We start from the raw sequence: 22,745 nt of genomic DNA, 5'->3' as shown, positions 1-22,745 counted from the left end.
AACCATGCCCCATCAGGGGTGTCGTTGGGAGGATTTGTGCCTCATCATTGGTAGGAATTATGCCCCATTGGCAGTCGATGAAATATTGCCCCCAAACCACAGTTTGGAGACCACTACTTGGCTCTACCATGCCTGTTATTTTATCCCGTTGCTGATGACTTGCTTACTCTTGGAATTTTGGCCATATGTCGTACTTTTCTTCTGTTCATAGAATAGAACTTTATACTAACGTTTATTATTTCGTTTTTAGTGACGTCCTTGCTCTGCCGATTTTTAAGCAAGAAGAACCGCATATCTCACCAGAAACGGATGCAAAGCTGCCCCCATTCCAGTATGTCTTGTGTTCAGCTACATCCCCTGCTGTTAAACTCCATGAAGAGACCCTGACATATCTCAACCAAGGTATGGGACCATGTCATGGATGTCCATTGTCATCCTATGTACTGTGATAATTGTTGATTTAATGACGTTAACCTGTCTCTTGTTTTTTTTTGTCTTGCTTGTCTGATTGTTAAATGTTTGAGTTGAAGGCACTTGCTAGCTGGAAAAAGAGCAATCACTTGGAGGTGCAGGACGCAGGAGCACATCAGAAACAAATCTACACGAGCCCTCCCGCTTCTTCCAGTATAACTGCCACATCAGGCTGGTCTCCCCAATCTGAAAATCACGCTGCTTCATTTTCACTTAATGTCAGGGTATATTTGACCCCCGAAGTGGGTTTAAAATACCCGTTTGGTTTCATGTTGTCACCACATGTCATTGTTTTTCCTAGCTGGTTGCTTGATGACATTTTGCGTTTCGATACTAACAAATTCCAAAATACATACACTCCAGTGCGGAACTATCTACACCTGGACTTCTTTTACTGTTCTTGTAAAATACTGGTACACTAAAACCATTCTCTGGCTGAGTACACCTGTTAATGTTCTGCAAAAAAAAAATTTTTTGGAAATTGTGTATAGTGCAGGCTTTTACATATACAGTATGTGGTCTGACATAATTCGACATTAGAAAGCAAAAACTGGATGTCACCATGTTTTATCCTAAGAGGCATAAACCTAAAGCTGCTTTTTGACCCTTTCAGGTTTTGACATGCCAGCTTCGCAGACGTCTGTTTGATCTTTGATTTTAATACTACAGTATAAATGCAATGGATTCATTCATAACGCCTTACTCTAGAGCCAGTTTTATCAGGAAAATTTCACTTGCTAGCAAAATGACACCTCCATGTTGCCAAATGGAGTCTGAAGCAGTTGAGAGGCTTAAATTCATTCAGGAGAAACGCAGATATTTTTGCAACAATCAGTCATTTTGGCCCTTTTTTAATTTGTTAATCTGCTTTGTAAAGATTGGCTGGTTTAGTACCAGTGCTGGACTCAGTAAAAAAAAAATTGCCATCCTGCTAACCAGTCTTGCTACCCAGTCTGTTCCTACACCCTGTCCTTTGTACTTGTTCTGTTACTAACTAGTGAGTGTGGGTGTTCTTGTCTTACTAACATAACCCCTATAGGGCATGCCATTCTTTGATGTAATGCAGGTCTCCAATGCTGCAAAGCAGACTGGACCTTGCAGCCTATGCCCTTTACACACATTAGTCCAGGACAGACTCCCCCCTGACTGATAACCTGATTGCATGATCACATAACGGCCTGTCATTTCCTGCTTTTGGTTCCGTTTACTGTTGACTAATTTTTACTGTAGGACATGTCTCGGTTTCCACCATTTATCTAATAGCAGACAACCATCATACTAGATTTTTGGTAATCCTTAAATCCTCTCCTGCTGCACCTTTTCAGACTTGCCATTACTAGCTCTACTTCCCACAAAACACTCTTACCCTTCACTTAATTAAAAGAAAAATTACTGTATTTTCTGGCGTATAAGACTACTTTTGAACCTCAAAAAAATCCCCCAAAAATGGGGGGTCGTCTTATACGCCGAGTATAATATCTCTAAGGTAACCTAAGTATAAGTATTACCGGTAGATGAAAATTAGGGGGGTCGTCTTATACGCCCAGTCGTCTTATACCCCGGAAAATACGGTACTTGCTTAGTTTAGCCCCTGGCTGAAGATCGACCAGTTACTTCGTTTAAAGTGCCTTGCCTCAATCAGAGGCTGCTGTAACTCTGCAAACAGCCCTTAAACTGAACAATCTACATAGACCAAAGGAACCTGTTGGAAAAAGCTGATTGTGTGATATAGGCCTTGTTCACATTGGGTGCCTCAATGCATACACCTGTGCGAGGGCTGGGTTTACCCATGCGGGGATATACAATTCTTGCAAGCAGTCTCCTACATGTCATAGGGGAAGCTGCACAGTCACTGCTCCCTATTTTCCATTCGTGCGGGCGCGTGGATGTCAAATTGGGAGCAGCGGCTTTGTCCCTGTGGATGTGAATGGGACTACCTGCACAGGGGACACACGCAACACCTGTTCATGTAAACCTAAGCCCCGCACAGGTGTATGCACTGATACATGAGGACTTAAGAGTACTTTTCTTTCAGGAATGCTGACATGGTATGTTCAAATTGGTATGAGGAAGCGTATTACACTTCATAGACTCACCAATTTGTACATATCCTGTTTTGTTAATGTGTAGATTTATTAGTGGTAAGGGGCCTTATTAAAGTGTCTGAAAAGTTGATGACCTTAATGGCTGCATTTTTTAAAGTTTTTGGGGCAGACATACAGAGGTTGAGTTTGCTAAAACTGGAGAGTGCAAAATCTGGTGCAGCTGTGCGTGGTAATCATCTTCATTCAATTAACATTTGAATATAAAACATGGAAGCTGATTGGTTTCAATGCACAGCTGCACCAGATTTTGCACGCTCCAGTTTTAGCAAATTAACACCACAGTGTTGACCTGTTCAGCGGTCATCAGACTTATCAGAAGCTTTAATACTTGATGCATTATGTTCCTACTGTTAGCTTAGTCAAGTTGCAGCATCTTTTATCCCCAGCAATGACTGCCAATAGCAGGCCGTACAACCTCCAGAGGCTCCAGCTATTGTGACACTACAGATCTCTGAGTAGTCAGAGGAGCTGGAGGCCCTTGGTGGCCTCAGCTTGTTCCATCATGCTTATTATACCACTAAACTGTATATAGTTTCTTCAGGGGTTAGCCTAAACTCCTCTGCAAATTTTTTTGAAGGGCAAATTAGTTTTTTTATTAACCAAATTGATGTGAAATTGTAAATTGTCCAAATGGTAGCAGTAGATCTTACAAATTCGCCTGCAAAATATGCACACACTGTGTGTGGGTGATGGGAACACATTAAGACCATTCCAGAAACCACTGATCCCTACATTGGTCATAGATGGGTACAACTCAAATGGCATTACATTTCCCTCTTTGCGCCTGATCCAGGGATCTGCATCTTCCAAGTGCTTCCTCCTGACATCTTTTCATCCCCTGCCCCTTGGCTAAAGAACTCCCTTATGGGTTTTTTTTACATCCTCCAGCTTGGACCCTTGAAGTAGCTTTCCGGTCTCAAGGAACCCCTGCTAAAAATTACTACATCTACAACTCGTGATACATTAGTGTGGTGATCATTGGGAAGAATGCTCCTTACACTTGTGGTCATTGGTAAGGATTGTCACCTTACAGGTAGCTAAAAAGGTCAATGGTGTCAGTGGGAACTTGTCTGAGAGGCAGAAATTGCTCTTTGCTCAAGGAATCCTTAGTAACCTCTGGAGGAACCCTGCTCTAGAAACTGGAAATCAATGTAGCAGGCACTGCTACTCCAGTTCTCTTAACTAGCTTTTGGGTCCGTGCTGAGCAGCTGCCTTGCTACATTGTGAAAACAGGAGGTTGGCCACTTTTCACAGGTACCATTCAGAGAAGGCTTTGCAAGCATTGTCTGGATTAGTCCGAGGGGAGAGTGACATCACCACCCCACCTCGTCTAATCAGAATGCTTCGCATTCAGTGAGACCATGCAAAGCATCTCTGCTGCCTGTGCTGAGCGGCCAACCTCTTGTGTTCACAATGCAGCATGGCATCAAACCCCTACTCTGCACTTAAAAGCATTCAGAATACCAAGTTGGCTGTTTTGAATACAGTGATTTTTTTAAAAATCTGGTGCCTTTTAGGCTCCAGTAACAGGGAGTGATGTCATGACATCGCTTCCGGGTTACTACATCGAAGACTTGATCGGAGCCAATTTTGGGTTTTTGGCCAGCTGGCGGACATGCTGGCCGGTCACTCGGGCCTCTGGTGGGATGGGACACCCAGGTGGGAGGGGGGGGGGGGGTTCCGTCCCACTGCTTGTAATGACAGCCGAGTGACTGAAACCTAACCGCCTGTTCTAAAAGCAGTACCGGGATGATGCCTCTAGCTGCAGGTATCAACCCAGTCCAACTCCTTGAAGCAATATCGGTAATTTTGTGCCCGATACTGATTCGATAAAAGTGAATATACGCCCCCAAAAATTGGCCGCACCAGTAATCGGTTGACCCCTTGTTCCTACCACTGATGAGGCTGTTATTCTCACTGATATGGGGCCCCATTCCTCCCCCCACAGACGGCCCAATCTGAGAAATTGTCTGCTCCCACTGACGCTGGGGCATTTTCTACTCACTGGCCACAGTTCAGCCTTCCTACAATCTAAGGCAGTGGTCCTCAACCCTGGCCTACAGGGCCCACTAATGGCGCTTTTCCATTGCATGGAACCGTACCAGTTCGGCACGCTTTTGTGCTTTTCCACTGCTGGTACCGCATGGTATAGGGTCGGAACGGTACGGTATAGGTTTGCTTTTACCGAACGGTACGGTACGCCTCTGAAAAAACAGTACCTACTCGATTGTGGTTCCAACAGGTACCAAACTGGTACCATATCCCACAATCCTTTGCATGCAGTCACTACTAGCCACTGATTGGTCAGAGAATCCCACCCACCCCGTTGTTATCCCACCCACTTAACTTTAGTGCTACTTTAGTGGAAAAGCAAACCTATACCGTAACGTACCGAACCGTTCCGACACTATACCATGCGGTACCAGCAGTGGAAAAGCAAACCGGGCCAAGCAGGGCCGAGTAGAGCCGAGCCGGTACTTGCAGTGGAAAAGTGCCATAACAGGCCAGATTTGCAAGATAACTGAAATACATCCCAGGTGATCTCATTTGCTGCTCAGTGATTGCAGTACTCTAGTCTGCATCTCCCCAAGGTAATACTTAAAATCGGGCCGGTTAGTGGGCCCTGAGGACCGGAGTTGAGGACCACTGATCTAAGGGACAGTAATCTTGCCCTTTTATTTAAATTTGGAGACCCCTGTTCTGGAGGGATCCCACAGCGGTATGGTATGTGCATAGTTACATTGGTCTAAGCTGGGCCAATATAACTATGTAAAAGCCATACGTATCATTTTTTAAAACCCCAGAAGTTTCGAAGCGGGTTTCACTGGAACTTTTGCAAAACAGCAGGAAGGGAGGCAAATATTTTCACCCAACCAGAACTTTGAAGATGCAATTCTCTGAAACTGGTGCATGGAGGTCAGTGTTCTCCTCCCTAACTAGAGATCAGCTTGTTCTGAAGACGTCCTTTTAAATCTTAATGAATTATGGTTGGCAAATTTTAAAAAGAAAAAAAACATTCAAGGCGGCTCTTTGCATTGAGAGGGCTCCTCTGTTGAGTTCAGAAACTTCAAGGACTCTGAAGAAACTGTCAACAAAAACCATCCAGACACGTGGCATGTCTTTTTTATACAAAATCAGTCATTTCTGGGGAATCTAGTGCAATGTTTGATCTGACCCGGCCGTCTCTCCACAGGACACGTCTCCAATGTCCGCTCTCGTCAGTATGATTTTTGTGTAGTTGTGTCTGCAAATCTGAGGGAGTGTTTTGTTTTCCCAGTTCTGACCTGTTTTCTTTCACCTGTTTCCCTGTGGAGAAAAAGCTTGTTCTGGGCAAAGAATTGGCCTGCTTGAGTGATTCTCAGAAACCTGCATCCTACTACCTTTTGTAGGTGGGTGGGTAGAGAAAATCCTGATGTACACCATATGGAGGTGATGCTAAAATTACTCCCTTCTCACAGGTATCTATTTCACTTTTTTCCCTCTACCTTTTGCATTGTGGAATGATCAGGAGGAGGGTACTATATTTTTGTCCAAGTAGAGCAATTTGACCCGAGGAGTAAAACAAAACTCAGTAACATTTTATTATTTTTCTTTAATGTGTTTTGTGTGAATGGAGAATTGTCATTGTTGGATTGTGTGTAGTTGTTGCTGAATGATTACTAAATGCGGCTGTGAAACACGGTTGTACTTTTTGCTCTATTCTGTATCAAAAGATTTTAGACAACCAGAATTAATAATACTTAAAGTAGAATTCCAGCCTAAACCTAACAATGGGCTTAAAAAGCTTTGGGTGCCGTTTCAGGTCCCTAATTCCGCTATCCCCAGTTACTCACTATGAGGGTGCCGACAAGGAAGGAAGGAACCTGTCCTGGCTCTGAATGCACTCTGTAATCAAAGAAAAGTCGGAACAGAAGCCCAAGTAAGACGAGTAAAAGCTGCTTCAGTAGTGGCCCAGTTAGAGCCGGACTGAAGCATGCTGCTTTCATTTGTCGTATGTGGGCTTCTGTTTAGTATGTGGCATTTGGACTTTTCTTTGGTTACAGGCTAAGCCTAACTAGTCTTAACAGTGCTCCCTCCCCTCCTAACAGCTTTGACCAGTTAAAAAAAATCCTTGTCTATTTTCAGGCCTCTCCGATGCGGTCATGTGATCAGGCTCCCGTATCAGCCAGTTGCAGCTGCCAGGAGAGAGGAGGGAGCACTGACTGTGGCTGGGACATGAGAGTTTACAGGTGACACCATCACTTCCCAGCCATTGTTGAGTGCTCCCGCCTCTTCCCTGCAGCTGCTGATGGCTGACACACAGGATCATGTGACCAGACCAAAGAGGTCAGACAATAGGAAGTATATACATATTTTCTACACAGGTCAGTCAGCATAGGTGTTTTGGGGGGAGGGGGATTTTTAAGATTAGTTAGATTGAGGCTGGAGTTCCACTTCAAAGGACAACCTTACTTTTAGTAAAGTTGTTCTTAACATGAACCCCCATCCCTAAGTGGCAGTTGCCTCTCAAAACATACCTTCAGCCCTGCTCCGGAGATCTTTACGGTTCTGAAGCATGGGTGTAGCTCCTACAGAGCTGCTGGGCCCATACACTCTATGGCTGGTCCATACTCATGGTGGTACTCCGCCAGAGGAGTAAAGCTCCAGTTATAGGACTGAATGGGCCAGGTGTCTTACACAAACACAGAAGGATCTGGACAGGCCCAGGAATTTTGTTCCAGTGCCGGGTAAATTGAAGAATTTTGATATGTAGCCGCTGCTCGGGGGTGGGGACATTTTAAAGGACAACTTCACTAAGTAAATGGCATACTTGGATCTTTTGTTTGTATGCTAGCTCCTGATTTGCTGATAAGGGGTCAGCAAAGAATATTTGCATTTAAACTTATGTTGGGCTGTTGCCCTTCCTAACATTGCTAGGTATGAGGACCTGCTCATTTAATGTTTAACAAAAAATGAAGCACTTAATGATTCAGTCCTCGGCCTCTGCACAAGAATGCAGTAATTATTGGGAACAACATTCTGCAAAAGTCAGTATGCACAAGTAAGGCTGAACATAAAATCATTTAATAGCACTCCAGTTACAGCAAATGTTGGCAATTCATTGGCACTGGAGCCATTAACAGTGGGGAAGGTTGACTGGTGTTGACTTGATGGATGTTGGACTGTACCAGCTGTAGATTTGAATGGCCTCTATATGTGGTGTAAATGGTTTTGCCCCATAACTAGCCTGCAAAATATCTGAAACCCTTACAAATCACTGGGTACAATGCCTGGCCCTGACACTTGTGTGAAATTGTGTGAGATTGTCTGAGATTGAATTTGGTCCACCCCTGGAGTGCTTCAGATACTACTTGTCCATTATACAGGGTGTTTGCTGTGGTGTGTGTTTGTTACCAGTCTGTTACGTGTATGTGTGTGTGTATGATTGTTGCATCTGTGATCAACTTTTATTCCCAGTGGTTATCCTGGGATTCTTTTCTTTATAAACCTAATTTGTAATAATTGTGCAAAGTGAAGCTGCAGCTTTCGATTTTTATTCCAAGAACATTTAAAAGCCAAGTTTTTTTATACCTTTTGTGCCATATTCCATGTATAGGTTGTAACATGATGCAAATGCCCCCTTCTCCCCGTGACAGTGGATGGGAATCTGTTCCCCTCCATGTGATTGGATCAGGGGGCAGTCGGGTGTAAACGGAGAAGCCTGCCTGTTTACACCTGACCTCCCATAGAGCAGAGCGGGGTTTTGTCTGCTCTGCATAAGCAGATTGGACACGGACCTGTCATCCGCCCACTCCACTCATCAAACAGATCTACCTCTGAGCAAGTGAAGTCTGCCCGTGTGAAAGGGCTTAAAGAGGAGTTCCAGAAAGAAATTAAGTGTCCAGGGATCCAGAAAGAATTTAAGTGTCCAGGGATCTCGCAATGTCGGCACCACAAGCCGATCTGTCCCATCGGCTCTGGGTGCAGGCACCTGCGTCTTCACTAAGGGAAACGGGAAGTAAAGCCTTGCGACGTTGCATGTGCAAGTCGCACTGTGCTTTCTGAATAGCTCCGCTGTCTTCTGGGACCTGTGTGTTTCGCAGAAGTCATTGGGTGGGGGAGGAAGAGGGGCCTGAAATTTTGTAGATCGCTGTACAGCGAATGTGGTGGGTGATCTTACCTGGAAGAGGGAGTGGGTACCTGGTTTTGACTGGTTTCTGCTCCCCCATGAAAGGTGCCAAATGTGGCAGCGGAGGGGGGAGGAAGCAAGCAGAGCTTCCCTTTTTAGGTGGAGCTCTACCTTAAGCTGCCGGTTGAATCACTGGGTCAGCTGCTGCACTGAACTTCTAGTTCTAGGCCGCTGTGTTCAGTAACAAAGGTATTCATTTTATGTTCCCTGATATTAGTGGTCACCACCTCCTTTGGCAGAGAATTCCAAAACCAGACAAACGCCCATGTTATAATCTCATACTGGTGCTAAAATGGGTTCACCACATGGGTGGTTGTCTGAGAGCAATAGGCGTTGAGGCCTCTGCCCATCCGTCTCCCAAGTATTCCCAAATCTGTCACCACCTTCTCTGATTCAGCCTTTTGAGTGGATAAATACTCCTGTCACCTTCCTTTCCATAGGAAAGTGAACAGTGATGGCACAGGTTTCCTCCCTTTGTTGTGAACTCCTTGGCAATGAGCACTTCAGAAGGTCAGAAGCATTTGGTATTGCTCACACATAACCACTTCATGTGGATGTTCCCTATGTCTGCTACACAGCCCCGAGGCTGAGAAGTTTATCCTTTTTAGAAACCTCTGTACATGAACATATAATTACAACTTTTAACATTACAGCCGACATGAGGGCTGTCGATTGCACTGTAATCTGACTGCTGGCAGCCATGTACATCTATACTTAATGGTGGCTTGAGACCCCTCTCCTGCTCTGTGGTCCAGCACATGGTATTCTGGTTGCAGTAGAAGACTTGTACAGCAGTGAAAGTAGGCTTGCTTCAGGGGAAGACCTTTTATGTAGTAGATACAGTGCTCACTTCACTCGGTTTTCCCACAAATCCATTACAACAGTTGGCTCGGTCTGATCTGGTAGCAAAGTAATTACACAGTGCCAGCCTAATTACTAGGCACAGTTGACGGGCAACCACTTTGTCAGTGGGTGGAATAGCCTGCTGCTAGGAACACTTAGCTCCCGAGGCCCTGTTTGTCTCTGCATATAAAATAAGACACGCAGAGCCTGTAAATTCCCAGAACTTTGCTAATAATGTTCTGCTAGTGTGCTTATCAGAAGTATATTTGCACAATTTAGAGTAATGCTGCTTTTGTTGCTTAATGCAGTGCTTCCCATACTGTGGTTAGTTCATCTTTGCTCTATGCATGCCAGCAACTTTGTCTTACACCAAAGTCTGGCAGAAATGTAAAACTGCCTTTCAGTTGTATATCCCTTCAAATATTATTTTTGAATTCTGCTACTGTAATTCCATGTAGTCTCTTTATATTGAGTTTGGCACATGACTACTGAGAGTTGGATTTGGGCCAGCAGTGGCTTCTCTGTATTGGCTGCTAGGGGAATTGGGTTGGCATAGGTGTGGAATAGATCTTGGGATGAACATTAGGGTGAGGGGGGTAGCTCTTAGGATGAACCTTGGGGCGGGGGGTAGATTTTAGGGTGGATATTGGTGTGGGGGTAGATTTTTTTTTTGGGGGGGGGGGGGGGTTTGGGGAAAGATCTTAGGTTGGGGAGAGATCTTAGGACTGAAGCCTCTGAATAGTGTTTTCACTCTTTGACTTGCAGCCAATTAGCACTGCGAGGGCAGGGTGGATCCAGCACAGTTCATGCATTTCCTGACAAGTCTTTTTGGAAGTTAAACATAACGTATTCATTATGTTTTGTGTATGCAGCCAATTGGCTTGATCTATCCTTTTTTAAAGGTTTTTGGGGGTCCTCCTAATCCCCCGTTAGAGGCTTTTTTTCCTCTTAATGTCTAAAAGGACTTGCAGCTGTCATTTAAGGACTTTTTTTATGGGTTGCTCCCCCAAGTGTGTATCACCTGCACAAAGGACAATATGCTAGGCTTAGAAAACCCTCATCAACCCCCCCCCCCCCCCCAACCCTAAATATCTGTATATATGGAAGTGATAAAACTTCACCAGTTGAACATTTTAGGTAAGTTCCCTTTTTTATTTTATTTTTTATAAACTTTTTCCTTCATGTCAAGTTGATGTGATATCGGCTTAAATAACCTATTTTTTTTTTTCTCCCAGTTGACCTTCGATGACTTGTCTGATTCTTCTGGCTGTTGAGTGGCATCTTTGGTCATGTGTGGTCTTCAGGTGGTGATTGGAGGGGTGAAGTGTGTGTGACTTCGGAGGATATGAGTTTTCTAAAAGGAGACGATAAGACTGCATGGCTGGGAGCTAGCGAGTGGAGATCATGTGATGTGGTGTTGGCCATCTTGCGTTGCGTAAGTGTGTGATCGGTTTACATGGTCTTGCCTGCGTGGTGGCTGCACTGTGGTCGGGTGACATGGCCTTGCCTGCGTGGTGGCTGCACTGTGGTCGGGTGACATGGCCTTGCCTGCGTGGTGGCTGCACTGTGGTCGAGTGACCTGGCCTTGCCTGCGTGGTGGCTGCACTGTGGTCGAGTGACATGGCCTTGCGTGCGTGGTGGCTGCACTGTGGTCGAGTGACAAGGCCTTGCGTGCGTGGTGGCTGCACTGTGGTCGAGTGACAAGGCCTTGCGTGCATGGTGGCTGCACTGTGGTCGGGTGACATGGCCTTGTGTGCGTGGTGGCTGCACTGTGTGACATGGTCTTGCCTGCGTTGTTGCTGCACGGGTGAGTGTTCTGCATGCACTTGAATCGAATGCAAGTTGTGGTATTTTTTTTTTAGATGCTTGTTCTCTCCTGCCAATTAACAGTCTATAACATTACTCTGTTCTTTTTTTTTTTTAAATGTACTTTAGGCAGCTGTGACTTTCAGGGAATGTGACCTAGAAAATAGAGATATGCATCAGTAACTGCATTCTAAAGACAGCTGAGCCAGGGTTATTTTTTTTTCTCCCTCCTTTATTACAGGCCAATCTTATGAAATCCGTCTCCTTGACAACAGAAAATTGGGAGAGTACCAAGACCTCAATACCAAATATCTCAAGGTACTTTATTGGGTATGCTGATCTGTTCATCTTTTTCTGAGAAATAACCTAGCCCTGGAAGTAAAGTTCACTGATCTTTTGTCCTCTTGTCCCGCAGAGCATTATAAGGGTGGTCTTCCACGACCGGCGCTTGCAGTATACGGAACATCAGCAGCTAGAAGGTTGGCGGTGGAGCCGACCCGGGGATCGCATCCTTGACATAGGTTAGTGTCTGAGACTGCTAGTCTTACTGTGAACATTGATCTAGTACTTGGAGTTTGTGGAAATATATTTAGGAATTTCTGTATCCTTTTTTCTTTTTTTGCCTACAGGAAATTGTTTACTGTAGCGGTTTTCCCTTTCTTTGTTTTTTTAAAGGACTCATTCCTCATTCGCACTAGATTTTCGATCTGCATTTGGGTTGCCCTTTAGGCAGCATTCACACCTTGGCATTTTCGGATCACAGGGAGAATTCCGTGATTCTGTCCGCGATTTCAAAACTCTGTGGTAAAATGACAAAAACACGAACTTCAGATGCCTTCATTTTTGTGAACAAACTTTTTATTGAGTTTTAATTTGGCATACAACGAGCCCTTGAGAAAAGCTACGCAGACACAAAATAAAACTAAAAAAACCTAGCGAAAAGAAAAACAACCACATAAAGGGGGTGGGATCTACTCAAGCACAGAAGGCTCAGCATAGTAAAAAAATGGATGTAAATTTCACTAGGCAGTACTACACGTGACATTTCACTGTATCAGGGTTAGTTTTCAAATTATTGGAAAACTATACGGAAAAACGTGGACTTTGGAGGCACTAGATACTTAAAAATATAACCTTTTATTAAATAGTCTATATAAAAACATCAAAAGAGAAGCACAAAAAACATAGCGATATAATGTCCCATTCATAGAGGGAAACATATTGGTACAACATAAACAGTTCTGGTAGTTACATTACTATTGAAGTAATGAGCAAATATAAAGCATTTGGATAACAGATTGAGATAATTGATACTTCACATCGAAACGATCCTGACCGAAGGGGACGGGAAGATGTGCTGTCTTCCCAGGAAGATCGAACGATGTGTTAACACATAATCATAAAGTTCCGTTGAGCCATAGTGCTCGACATGTTTCGCGTTATCTTCCTCTGGAGCTAATGGATCAATGCTCTGTATAGTAATGAAAATAAAATCTATTAAGACAAATGCATTTAGTTAATACCCAAATCTAGCTATTTCTCCCAACCAGGGACACCGCGGGAGGGGGATGCTTACAGATAAGGGCCAAGTTGTATCTTTTGTATAACAACCAGCTGTACATTTTTGCATACACTACTAGAATTAGAAAAAGGGGAAGGGAGAAAAACAAAGAAAAAAAACGATAGAGGATAAATTGACTATAAAAAGGCTGTATAAATAGTCAGTAATTAGCAGTGGTTCTGCCTATGTATGTGGGAAACCAATGTCTCATCTCCGGCAATCGTACACTTGGGTAAAGGAGACGCCCATGTGGAAACGACGTGAGAGTCCATGCCAGGTGTCATCATAGGAAATAACACATAATTGGCTACAGAGATTGTTGCAGGTCATATGGATAACGGGCAATGAAACCATACATGGGGGGGGGGGGGGGAGGAAGGGGAGGAAAAAACGGGGGGGGGGGTGGAGAGAAATGATTGTCTTCGGTCGCTGCTGCCGCTGTAGAGGTGTCCTCTATCCAGCAGGACCAGACTTTTTTTTTTTTTTCTTTTTTTTTAATTACAAGGGGCACCCTTTATTGACATAGGTGGCCTTAGAGGGGCAAACTGGAGTTGATTAGCTGCATTTAAAGAGACGATGTGGGGGAGGGGGGGGGGTGCTTGTTTCCTCCAAGGAAAGGAGCATACAGATGGGAAGGGAGCATAGTAACAGGAACTCTGAGTGCCACTTCACCTTTCATTTTTTCCCTGGGTGTGGGGGTAGACCTGTAATTGCACCTGAAGCAAATCTGGTATCCCCTCCTGCCAGGGCTGTGCTGCTTTGTGTAAACTGCAGGACTGGATAGACAAATACAAATCCTTTGCCTAGTAAATCAGCTGGCATATATATATATATGCATTTTACCAGAGTATTTAGGGGTTTGTCTGGAGTTCAGCTCTAAGTGTTTTTGTCTGATTTAGCGACAGTAACTAACCTCACTGTCAACGTAAACAAATTGCCTGTGTAGCATGCCTCAAATGGAAGCTGTGGTCTTAACTCACAAGTCGCATACCAGTTTTGAAAGCGACAAACCTTTTCTGTTCTCCGGTTTTCAATAAATTTCATTTTGGCATGAACTTGGTTTGATCTTTTGCAGATATCCCCTTGTCAGTTGGCATTTTGGATCCCCGAGCTAGCCCAACACAACTAAACACTATAGAGTTCCTGTGGGATCCGTCCAAACGAACGTCTGCATTTATTCAGGTACTACAGATGGAAAAAGGACGTTTGAGAGAGAGCTGCGCTCATGAGGAAGAAGAAATGCGTATAGTAGGGGAAAAATCTTAACGTGCAAATTTACAGCCACTCGTCGCTGATATGATCTCATAGCATAAACCCTTCCGAAATCTAACAGATTTTAATATATATATTTATACATTTTTTTTTTTTAACTAAAGCTTATTTACCTACTTGCAGCCCGGCCACAGTACATTTACTGCGGCAGGGCGGCACGGCCAAGGTTGGATCACGTACATGTATGTCACCCGTGCTGTTCTTGGTTACGGGCATAAACATGCCCCCTGCTATTCCCCATGGTCACTGGCTACAGCTGGATTTTGTCAGCAGGTCCCAGGTAATGATTCCTGGCCAAAATCTGCTGTTCGGCTGTGTCCAGTCACAGCCCAGAGCCCTGTGCTGACAATCAACACTGGGCTCTGTACATTGTGAACAATCTTTCTGCAAAGATGTGTAGTAAAAAGCACACTAACACTTGTTAGGCACACACTTACCTTGATTGCCCCTAAATGTTAACCCCTTCCCAGCCAGTGTCCTTTTCGGTGACCGTGCATAGTATTACTGTTTTGGTGTCACTGGTGATGTCGGTGTCAGTTCCCACCCAGTGTCAGATTGCCCGCCGCACTATCAGTCCCACTATAATTTGCTGATCCGAACCATTCAGTATATGTACCATAAGTTTGTAGATGCTATAACTTTTATGTAAACCAATCAAAATATATATATATATATATATATATATATATATATATATATATATATATATATATATATATATATTATTATTTTTTTTTTTTTACTAAAGCCACATCGCAGAATACATTTTGGCCTAAACTTATAAAGAAATTATTTTTATAGATTTTTTTTTTTTTTTTAATTTATAGATTTTATAGCAGAAAGTAGAAAATATCGTGTTTTTTCAAAACTCAGTCTTTTTTCATTTAACAGTAGTGATTAAATACCACCAAAAGAAAGGTCTGAGGGGAAAAAAATATAGATGAATATCATTTGGGTACAGCATTGACCGCACAATTACCCGGTAAAGTAGCGCAGTGCTAAATAGCAAAAAATAGCCTGGTCATGAAGGGGGTAAAATCTTTCAGAGCTGAAGTGTGGATGTTTACTTGAAAAACTTTTTTTTTTTTTTTTTTTTCTTAACTTTTTATATAGGTACATTGTATCAGCACAGAATTTACTCCGAGGAAGCATGGCGGAGAGAAGGGAGTTCCTTTCCGAATTCAGATTGATACATTTAAGCAGAATGAGAATGGAGAGTACTCAGAACATTTGCACTCAGCTAGCTGCCAAATCAAGGTGTTTAAGGTATCTATCCTTCCTTGGAGGAGGCTCTTCTATGGTCTCACAAAGTTTAGTCTTTTCATCCTTCTCAACCTTCTGAACCCCATCCCAAGGAAATAACGTCTTCAAAGAATTGTGCAATTTTATTAACATGGAAGGCGGTTCTGTCCAAACTTTTACTGTCTAATGGGGTCTTAAGAGTTGTAAGGTTCACACCTGTGAAAAGGTGATTTGCTGCCATCTCACATCCATCTTGAATGGAAGTGGATTTACTTTTCCTTAGGAAAATACCCAGAAGAACCCAAAAATGCAGGAAAGACCGATTACCTTTAGGCCGATAAAACTTGTAGGAATTGCATGAGGCCTCAGCACTGCAAAGCCATTCAGGAGCTGCTGTGCAGTGATTAAATGGTCCCCTACTACTTCCAAGGGTGCATGTGTTTCCAAAACATTAAAAACCTTTTCCTGTAGCTTATGCTGGAATTCTCCCTGACTATACATTACAGGAAATTCATTTGGCCTTTTTCTGAATATATTTCATATTTAAAGTGAGCTCCAGTCTCCCCCAGAAAATGTAAGTCTGCAGCTACAAATACTGTAGCTGCTGACTTTTAACCACTTGCCGACCGCCGCACGACTATCTACGTCGGCGGTCAGCCCCTCACAGGCAAACTAACGTAGGGCTACGTTGCTTGCTTGTGAGGGTCTAGGGAGCGAGCGCGCTCCCGCGTGGTCACGGACCCCCCCCCCCCGCGCGTGTGACCAGCAGACCCAATGTCCGCCGGCCACTCAGCGATCGGCGGGGGAGAGGGAGAATGTCAGGCAGCTTGTGTAAACAAGCGACCTGTCATTCTCCTCGCTGTAAAGACACTGATCACATGGATCTACTATGTAGATCCGTTGATCAGTGTCCTTACAGCTCAAGCCACAGCCAATCACAGTAGAAAGCACGCCCCTAGGGACACACACAGCCCCTCCCTCCCAAATAAATTTAACCCCTTCACTACCAGTGTATTTTTACAGTAACAGTGCATATATATAGCACTGATTACTGTAGAAATGTCACTGGTAACCCCAAAAATGTCAGTCAAGGGTCCGATCTGTCCGCCGCAATGTCGCAGTACCGCAAAAAAATCGCAGATCGCCGCCATTAGCGTTAAAAAAAAACAACAAAAATGACAATCTTTCCCTTTGTTAGTAAACGCGATAACTTTTGCGCAAACCAATCAAAATACGCTTTTTTGCGATTTTTTTTTTTTTTTTTTTTTTTTTTTTTTTTTTTTTTAACCAAACATAGGTAGCATAAAACAAATTGGCCGAAAATGTTAAAAAATTTGGATTTTTACATTTTTTTGGGGGGGAATTTCATATAAAAAAATGTGAAAAATATTGCTATTTTTGCAAAATCGACGCTCTTTTTTTTGTTTATAGCGCGTGATCAAAAAATCGCACAGGTGATCAAATACCACCAAAAGAAAGCTCTGTTTGAAAAAAAGGACGCCAAATTCGTTTAGGTACAGCGTCGCACGACCGCGCAATTGTCCGTTAAAGTCACGCAGTGCCGAATCGCAAAATACCCCCTGGTCAGGAAGGGGGTAAAATCTTCCGGGGCTTAAGTGGTTAATGTGACACTTGCCTGTCCAGGGACCCAGCGATGTCCTCACCCGAACTGATTCTTTAATTGGCTTTGGGTGCAGGCGCTGGCATCTTCGCTAAGGGAAACCGGCAGTGAAGCCTTGTGGCATTGGTCCTGCAGTCTTCTGGGACCTGTGATGTGTCCCAGAAGGATGCGGGGGAAGGAGAGGGGCCGAACTTCAGCAGCGATCTGACCGGAAGTGGGGGAAGCGGGTACCTGATTTTGACCCCCCCCCCCCAAAAAAAAGTACAAAATGTAAAGGAGGGGGGAGGAGGAAAAGCAGAACTTCCCTTTTTCATTCACAAAGGGTTTAGGCTGTTCAGTGTGCGCCGTCCTCCTTTCTGCTTCTATACAAATTGTAGCGTGCTGGGATGGGCTCTTTGGATGCTGGCACCCACTAGCAATGTGGGTCACCAGATGAACTTGGATTGGTGCTTGGAGCAGCGCTCTGAAAGGTTCAGCTGATGTCACCGTTATTTACCTTATCCCTCACGCCTTTTTCCTCTGTGTGAGTGTTCCCCTGAAATCACTTCTTTGGTGTGGTCGGTAGTACTATGACTTTGTCACATACAACGCAGGGCCAGCAGTCCTACGTAAGTGAGTAAGCCGAGGGCCTGCCCCCCAACTTGGAGCATTGGAGGGAAGAGGGGCGCACTGGGGCAGCGTGGGCTAGAGGGGGATGAGGGATAGGAAGTAGAAATTACATTTGAAGGTACCCTAGACAAAAATCAGCATTTAGCCCTTTTTAATTGTGAGGGGAGTCCCACTACAAGGGTAGTTTTTGACATTTCCTGGAGTTCAGCTTAAAAGCAACATTAAAGGAGAGTTTTTTTTTTTTTTTTTTTTTTTATAAAAATGTTATACATTCCTGCTCTGTGTAATAGTTTTGCACAGAGCAGCCCCAGTCCTCCTCTTCTCTGGCCCACCTGGTTCCTCCCTCCTGCTGAGTGCCCCCAGAGCAAATGGCTTGCTATGGGGGCACCCAAACAGGTTCACTCCCAAGCTGCTGCTGTGTCTATTCACACACAGCCCTGGCTTGGCTCCTCCTCCCTCTCTCCTCATTCAATCACTGGCTGTGATTGACAGCAGTGGACGCCAGTGACTCCTGCTGCTGCCTCAGCCAATGAGGAGGGAGTCCCTAGAGAGCCGAGGCTCCCGTACAGGCTGAGGGAAGGTTCATGCATAGAATACGCAAAGGTAAAAAAACCTTTTCAATTGTTCTCCAATTTTTCGGTTCAGAATTTTATGGTCATCACCAGCCCTGTCAGCTGGTGACATTCTGACTTTACACAAGAACAGGGTGTAAAAATGGAATGGGAACAAACGGGACACACAGCAAAATAGACTTGGGTTAAAACCTCTTTCCTTACTCTATCCAAAATGGAAAACAAAAGCTATACTTAGAATATGTAACATTTGATACACATGGAAAGTCTAATTCTTGTCTTGCAAATCTATCCAGCCTAAAGGAGCGGACCGGAAACAGAAAACCGACCGAGAGAAGATTGAGAAGAGAACTATGCAAGAGAGGGAGAAATACCAACCATCCTTCGATACCACTATCCTGATAGAGGTGAGAATTACTAATGAACCTAGCTTGGTCTACAGAACAATACTCTGTAAAGGTCTAGATCAATGTTTCTCAATCTCATTCCTCAAGTATCTCCAACAGGCCATGTTTTCCAGATTTTTCACCTTGAAACAATTTCAATGGCTTGGTACTTTTGGCAGGTGGCTTATCTAAGGGAAATTCCCAAAACATGGCCTGTTGTGGGTAATTGAGGAATGAGGTTGAGACACTGGTCTAGATAGCTGTGCTTAACCCTTTTGCTGCTGGAACCTTTATTTTTTATTTTTTTGCACATCTCAAAGGGTGATGATCCCATTTCTGACTTCGAACCTCCAGGCGCTGAACTGCTTTGTGCGGGTGCAGAAGTTCAGAATGGAGTCCGTTCGTGCAGTGGTGGCTTCCCTGCATCAGGGGAATTTTTTTTTCTTGCCTCAATCGACCTCAAGGTCGCCTGCTTTCACATTCCAATATGTGGCGGTCTCCAGCTCGTCCTCTGCTTTGCCGTGGGAGCGGAGTATTAAGAGTATTATCAGTTTGTGGCGTTACCCTTTGCTCTCGCTTCTGCTCCTTGGTTTTTCACAAAAGTGTTGGCCCCGGTGCTAGCATTGTTAAGCCAATGGGAGATCGTGGTACTGGGCTACTTAGACTACCACCTTCTGCGAGCGGAGTGTCCTGCTCTGGTGGAAAATCTGGAAATCCCCATAAGCGCTTGAGGGTGTATGGCTGGGTTCTGAATTTGCAGAAGTCTGCTCTGGTTCTGCCCACAAAGCTGGACTATCTGGGTCTGTCTCTGGACTCTGCCTTAGCCAGAGTCCTTCTTCCTCTGGAAAAACTCCAGTAACTGCAGGCTGTAATTCATCTCCTGCTGTCCAGCAAATGGTAATCCCTCCCGACTTGCATGCAGGTGCTGGGGAAGCAGCAGAATGTATTTTGGGGGGTAATTACACATATACCCATGGCATGCGTGAGCAATATAGCTTTTCAATGAGAGGTTTGTGTAAAATGTTTTATTTTTTTTGTGATTTTTCAAACATCTGTGACAATTTTTTTTATGTTGAATGGGCTCAACATGCCCCTCAGGAAATTTCTTGGGTTGTCTACCTTAGAAAAATTGGGAATTTAGAGGGGGGGCTTGTACTGCCCTGCCATTTTAGCACTTCAAGAAATGAGATGGGCAGTCCGAAATTAAAAGCTGCGTAAATCCCAGTATATACACCATAGTTTGTAGACGTTTTAACTTTTGCGCACACCAATAAATAACTTTTGCGCAACCATATAAATATACGCTTCTTGAGATTTTTTTTTTATCAGACGTAGCTAAAAAATACATTTTGGCCTAAATGTATGACAAAAATTGAGTTAGTGGGATATTTTTATAAGAAAAACTAGAAAATAAATTTTTATTTTTTCTAAATTTTCAGACTTTTTTTTTTTTTTGTTTTTATATCCCAAAAAATAAAAACCGCAGAGGTGATTAAATACCACCAATAGAAAGCTCTATTTGTGGGGAACAAAAATGACCTAAATTTTGTTTGGGTACAGCATTACTAGTTAGTCACGCTGTGCCAAATTGCAAAAAAAAGACCTGGCCATTAGGGGGGTAAACACTTTCAGTCCAGAAGTGGTTAAAGAACTGCGATGGGTCATTTGTCAATTGGTTTTACTCTCCTTTTTACATCTGTGCTCCTCCTTTAGCCTCTGGCATTTGAGAGAGAAATTGGAACCAAAACTAAGTGTGTGTCAGGAATGCAGGGTTCACATGGGATTCCTTTTAAAAATACTCTTGCAGAAAATGTAAGTTCCATATACATGACCGGTCTGTATATGCTGTGAATCCTTGACACCTATGCAGACTTTATATATGATCTGGATTTTTTCTGGTGTAGGAAGAATTTTAGAGCCTCATGCACACTGGGTATTTGCCCAGCATTTGAACGCCTTTCTTCTGGCAGAAGTTTAGTTGCGTTTTTAAGTGCTTCAAGCGCTTGGGCTTGGAATATTTTATTCTGGCCATTGAAATGAATTAACGCTTAAGCGCTTGACATGCCTAGTGTGTTTAGGCGCATCAGGCATTTCCACCAAAACTATGTTGCTCCTGAATGCATTGGTAGTGGGCCCTGCCACTGCCTCTAAATGTCTGTATGGACACATAGGCTAACATTGGGGGGGGGGGCATTTAGAGGCAGGAAAAAAAAAATGCAAGACACCTCGAAGCGGCATTTAAAATGCCCAGTGTGCATGAGTCAAATCTTTCAATTTTACATTTTGCAGTGTTCTCCGTGGCCAGATCTGCCATGTCAATCAAATTCATCATCTTCTCCTGGCTACAACAGCTCTCCAAACAGCTTCGGGATAGGAGAGGGGTATGTTTTTTTTTTTTTTTTTTAAGTGCATTTTTTTTTATGTATTTTCTACACAAAGTATAAAGCATAATATATATATATTTTGGTGTATGTGAACATGCAACGTACAGGGACTTTAAACATTGTGGCCCTTCACTGGGTATAAAGCTGTGAGGAGATCCAGTTAAAGGAATTTCACCCAACCACCGCTTCCCCCCCCCCCTTTTTCTCTCCCACTTGATCCTGCGCTAAGAACAATTTCCCACGCTGCAATGTTTCTATGTGACGTAATCAGCTCTTCCGGGCTCTGGTGCAGCCTTCTGAGGATGCACTGCTAGGCCCGCCCACCTCCTCTGTTAGTGAATGGGGTGATGCTCAGATGCCTCCTGGGATATGAATGATGAATGTCACATCCCAGGAGGCTCCGAAGGCACTGACATAATTTGCCTAGGTGAATAATGGGGGGGGGGGGGTGCGTTGGCGCCTGGGTGGGCAAAAAACATTCTTTAAAAAAGTGTGTGTGTGTATACAAACCGATTCCAAAAGTTGGGACACTGTACAAATTGTGAATAAAAACAGAATGCAATGATGTGGAAGTTTCAAATTTCAATATTTTATTCAGAATACAACATAGATGACATATCAAATGTTTAAAATGAGAACATTTATCATTTTAGTGATAAAATAAATTGATTTTAAATTTCATGGCATCAACACATCTCAAATAAGTTGGGACAAGGCCATGTTTACCACTGTGTGACCTCCCCTCTTCTTTTTATAACAGTCTGCAAACGTCGGGGTACTGAGGAGAAGTTGCCCAAGTTTAGGAATAGGAATGTTGTCCCATTCTTGTCTAATACAGGTTTTTAGTTGCTCAACTGTTAGGTCTTCTTTGTCCCATCTTCCTCTTTATGATGCAACAAATGTTTTCTATGGGTGAAAGGTCTGGACTGCAGGCTGGCCATTTCAGTACCCGGATCCTTCTTCTAGGCAGCCATGATGTTGTAATTGATGCAGTATGTGGTCTGGCATTGTCATGTTGGAAAATGCAAGGTCTTCCCTGAAAGAGACGACGTCTGGATGGGAGCACATGTTGTTCTAGACTTTGGATATACCTTTCAGCATTCATGGTGCCTTTCCAGATGTGTAAGCTGTCCATGCCACACTCATGCAACTCCATACCATCAGAGATGCAGGCTTCTGAACTGAGCGCTGATAACTTGGGTTGTCCTTGTACTCTTTAGTCCGGATGACATGGCGTTCCAGTTTTCCAAAAAACTTAAAATTTTGATTCGTCTGACCACAGAACAGTTTTCCACTTTGCCACAGTCCATTTTAAATGAGCCTTGGCCCAGAGAAAATGCCTGCGCTTCTGGATCATGTTTAGATTTGTCTTCTTTTTTGGCCTATAGAGTTTTAGCCGGCAACGGCGAATGGCACGGTGGATTGTGTTCACCGACAATGTTTTCTGGAAGTATTCCTGAGCCCATGTTGTGATTTTTCCATTACAGTAGCATTCCTGTATGTGATGCAGTGCCGTCTAAGGGCCCGAAGATCACCGCCATCCAGTATGGTTTTATGGCCTTGACCCTTACACACAGAGATTGTTCCAGATTCTCTGAATCTTTGGATGATATTATGCACTGTAGATAACTTCAAACTCTTTGCAATTTTTTTCTGAGAAACTCCTTTCTGATATTGCTCCACTATTTTTCACCACAGCATTGG

General features: G+C 43.7%; 1 protein-coding gene across 1 annotated transcript in view; it reads left to right on the top strand.

Annotated features, from left to right (window-relative positions):
- Positions 1-22,745, top strand: part of TFCP2L1 (transcription factor CP2 like 1) — an 82,362-nt gene that overhangs the window by 32,223 nt on the left and 27,394 nt on the right. The window contains exons 2-8 of the mRNA XM_082262193.1: positions 251-402; positions 11,636-11,712; positions 11,810-11,915; positions 14,031-14,137; positions 15,341-15,493; positions 18,568-18,678; positions 20,947-21,038. Of these exons, the coding sequence (XP_082118319.1) occupies positions 251-402; positions 11,636-11,712; positions 11,810-11,915; positions 14,031-14,137; positions 15,341-15,493; positions 18,568-18,678; positions 20,947-21,038 (798 nt within the window). The remainder of the gene's footprint in view (positions 1-250; positions 403-11,635; positions 11,713-11,809; positions 11,916-14,030; positions 14,138-15,340; positions 15,494-18,567; positions 18,679-20,946; positions 21,039-22,745) is intronic.

This window comes from Pelophylax lessonae (assembly GCF_965119305.1).
Source record: "Pelophylax lessonae genome assembly, chromosome: 6".
Taxonomy (NCBI): Eukaryota; Metazoa; Chordata; class Amphibia; order Anura; family Ranidae; genus Pelophylax; species Pelophylax lessonae.
Note: the sequence above shows the minus strand (reverse complement) of the source record. Positions and strands in the feature narration are given on the sequence as shown.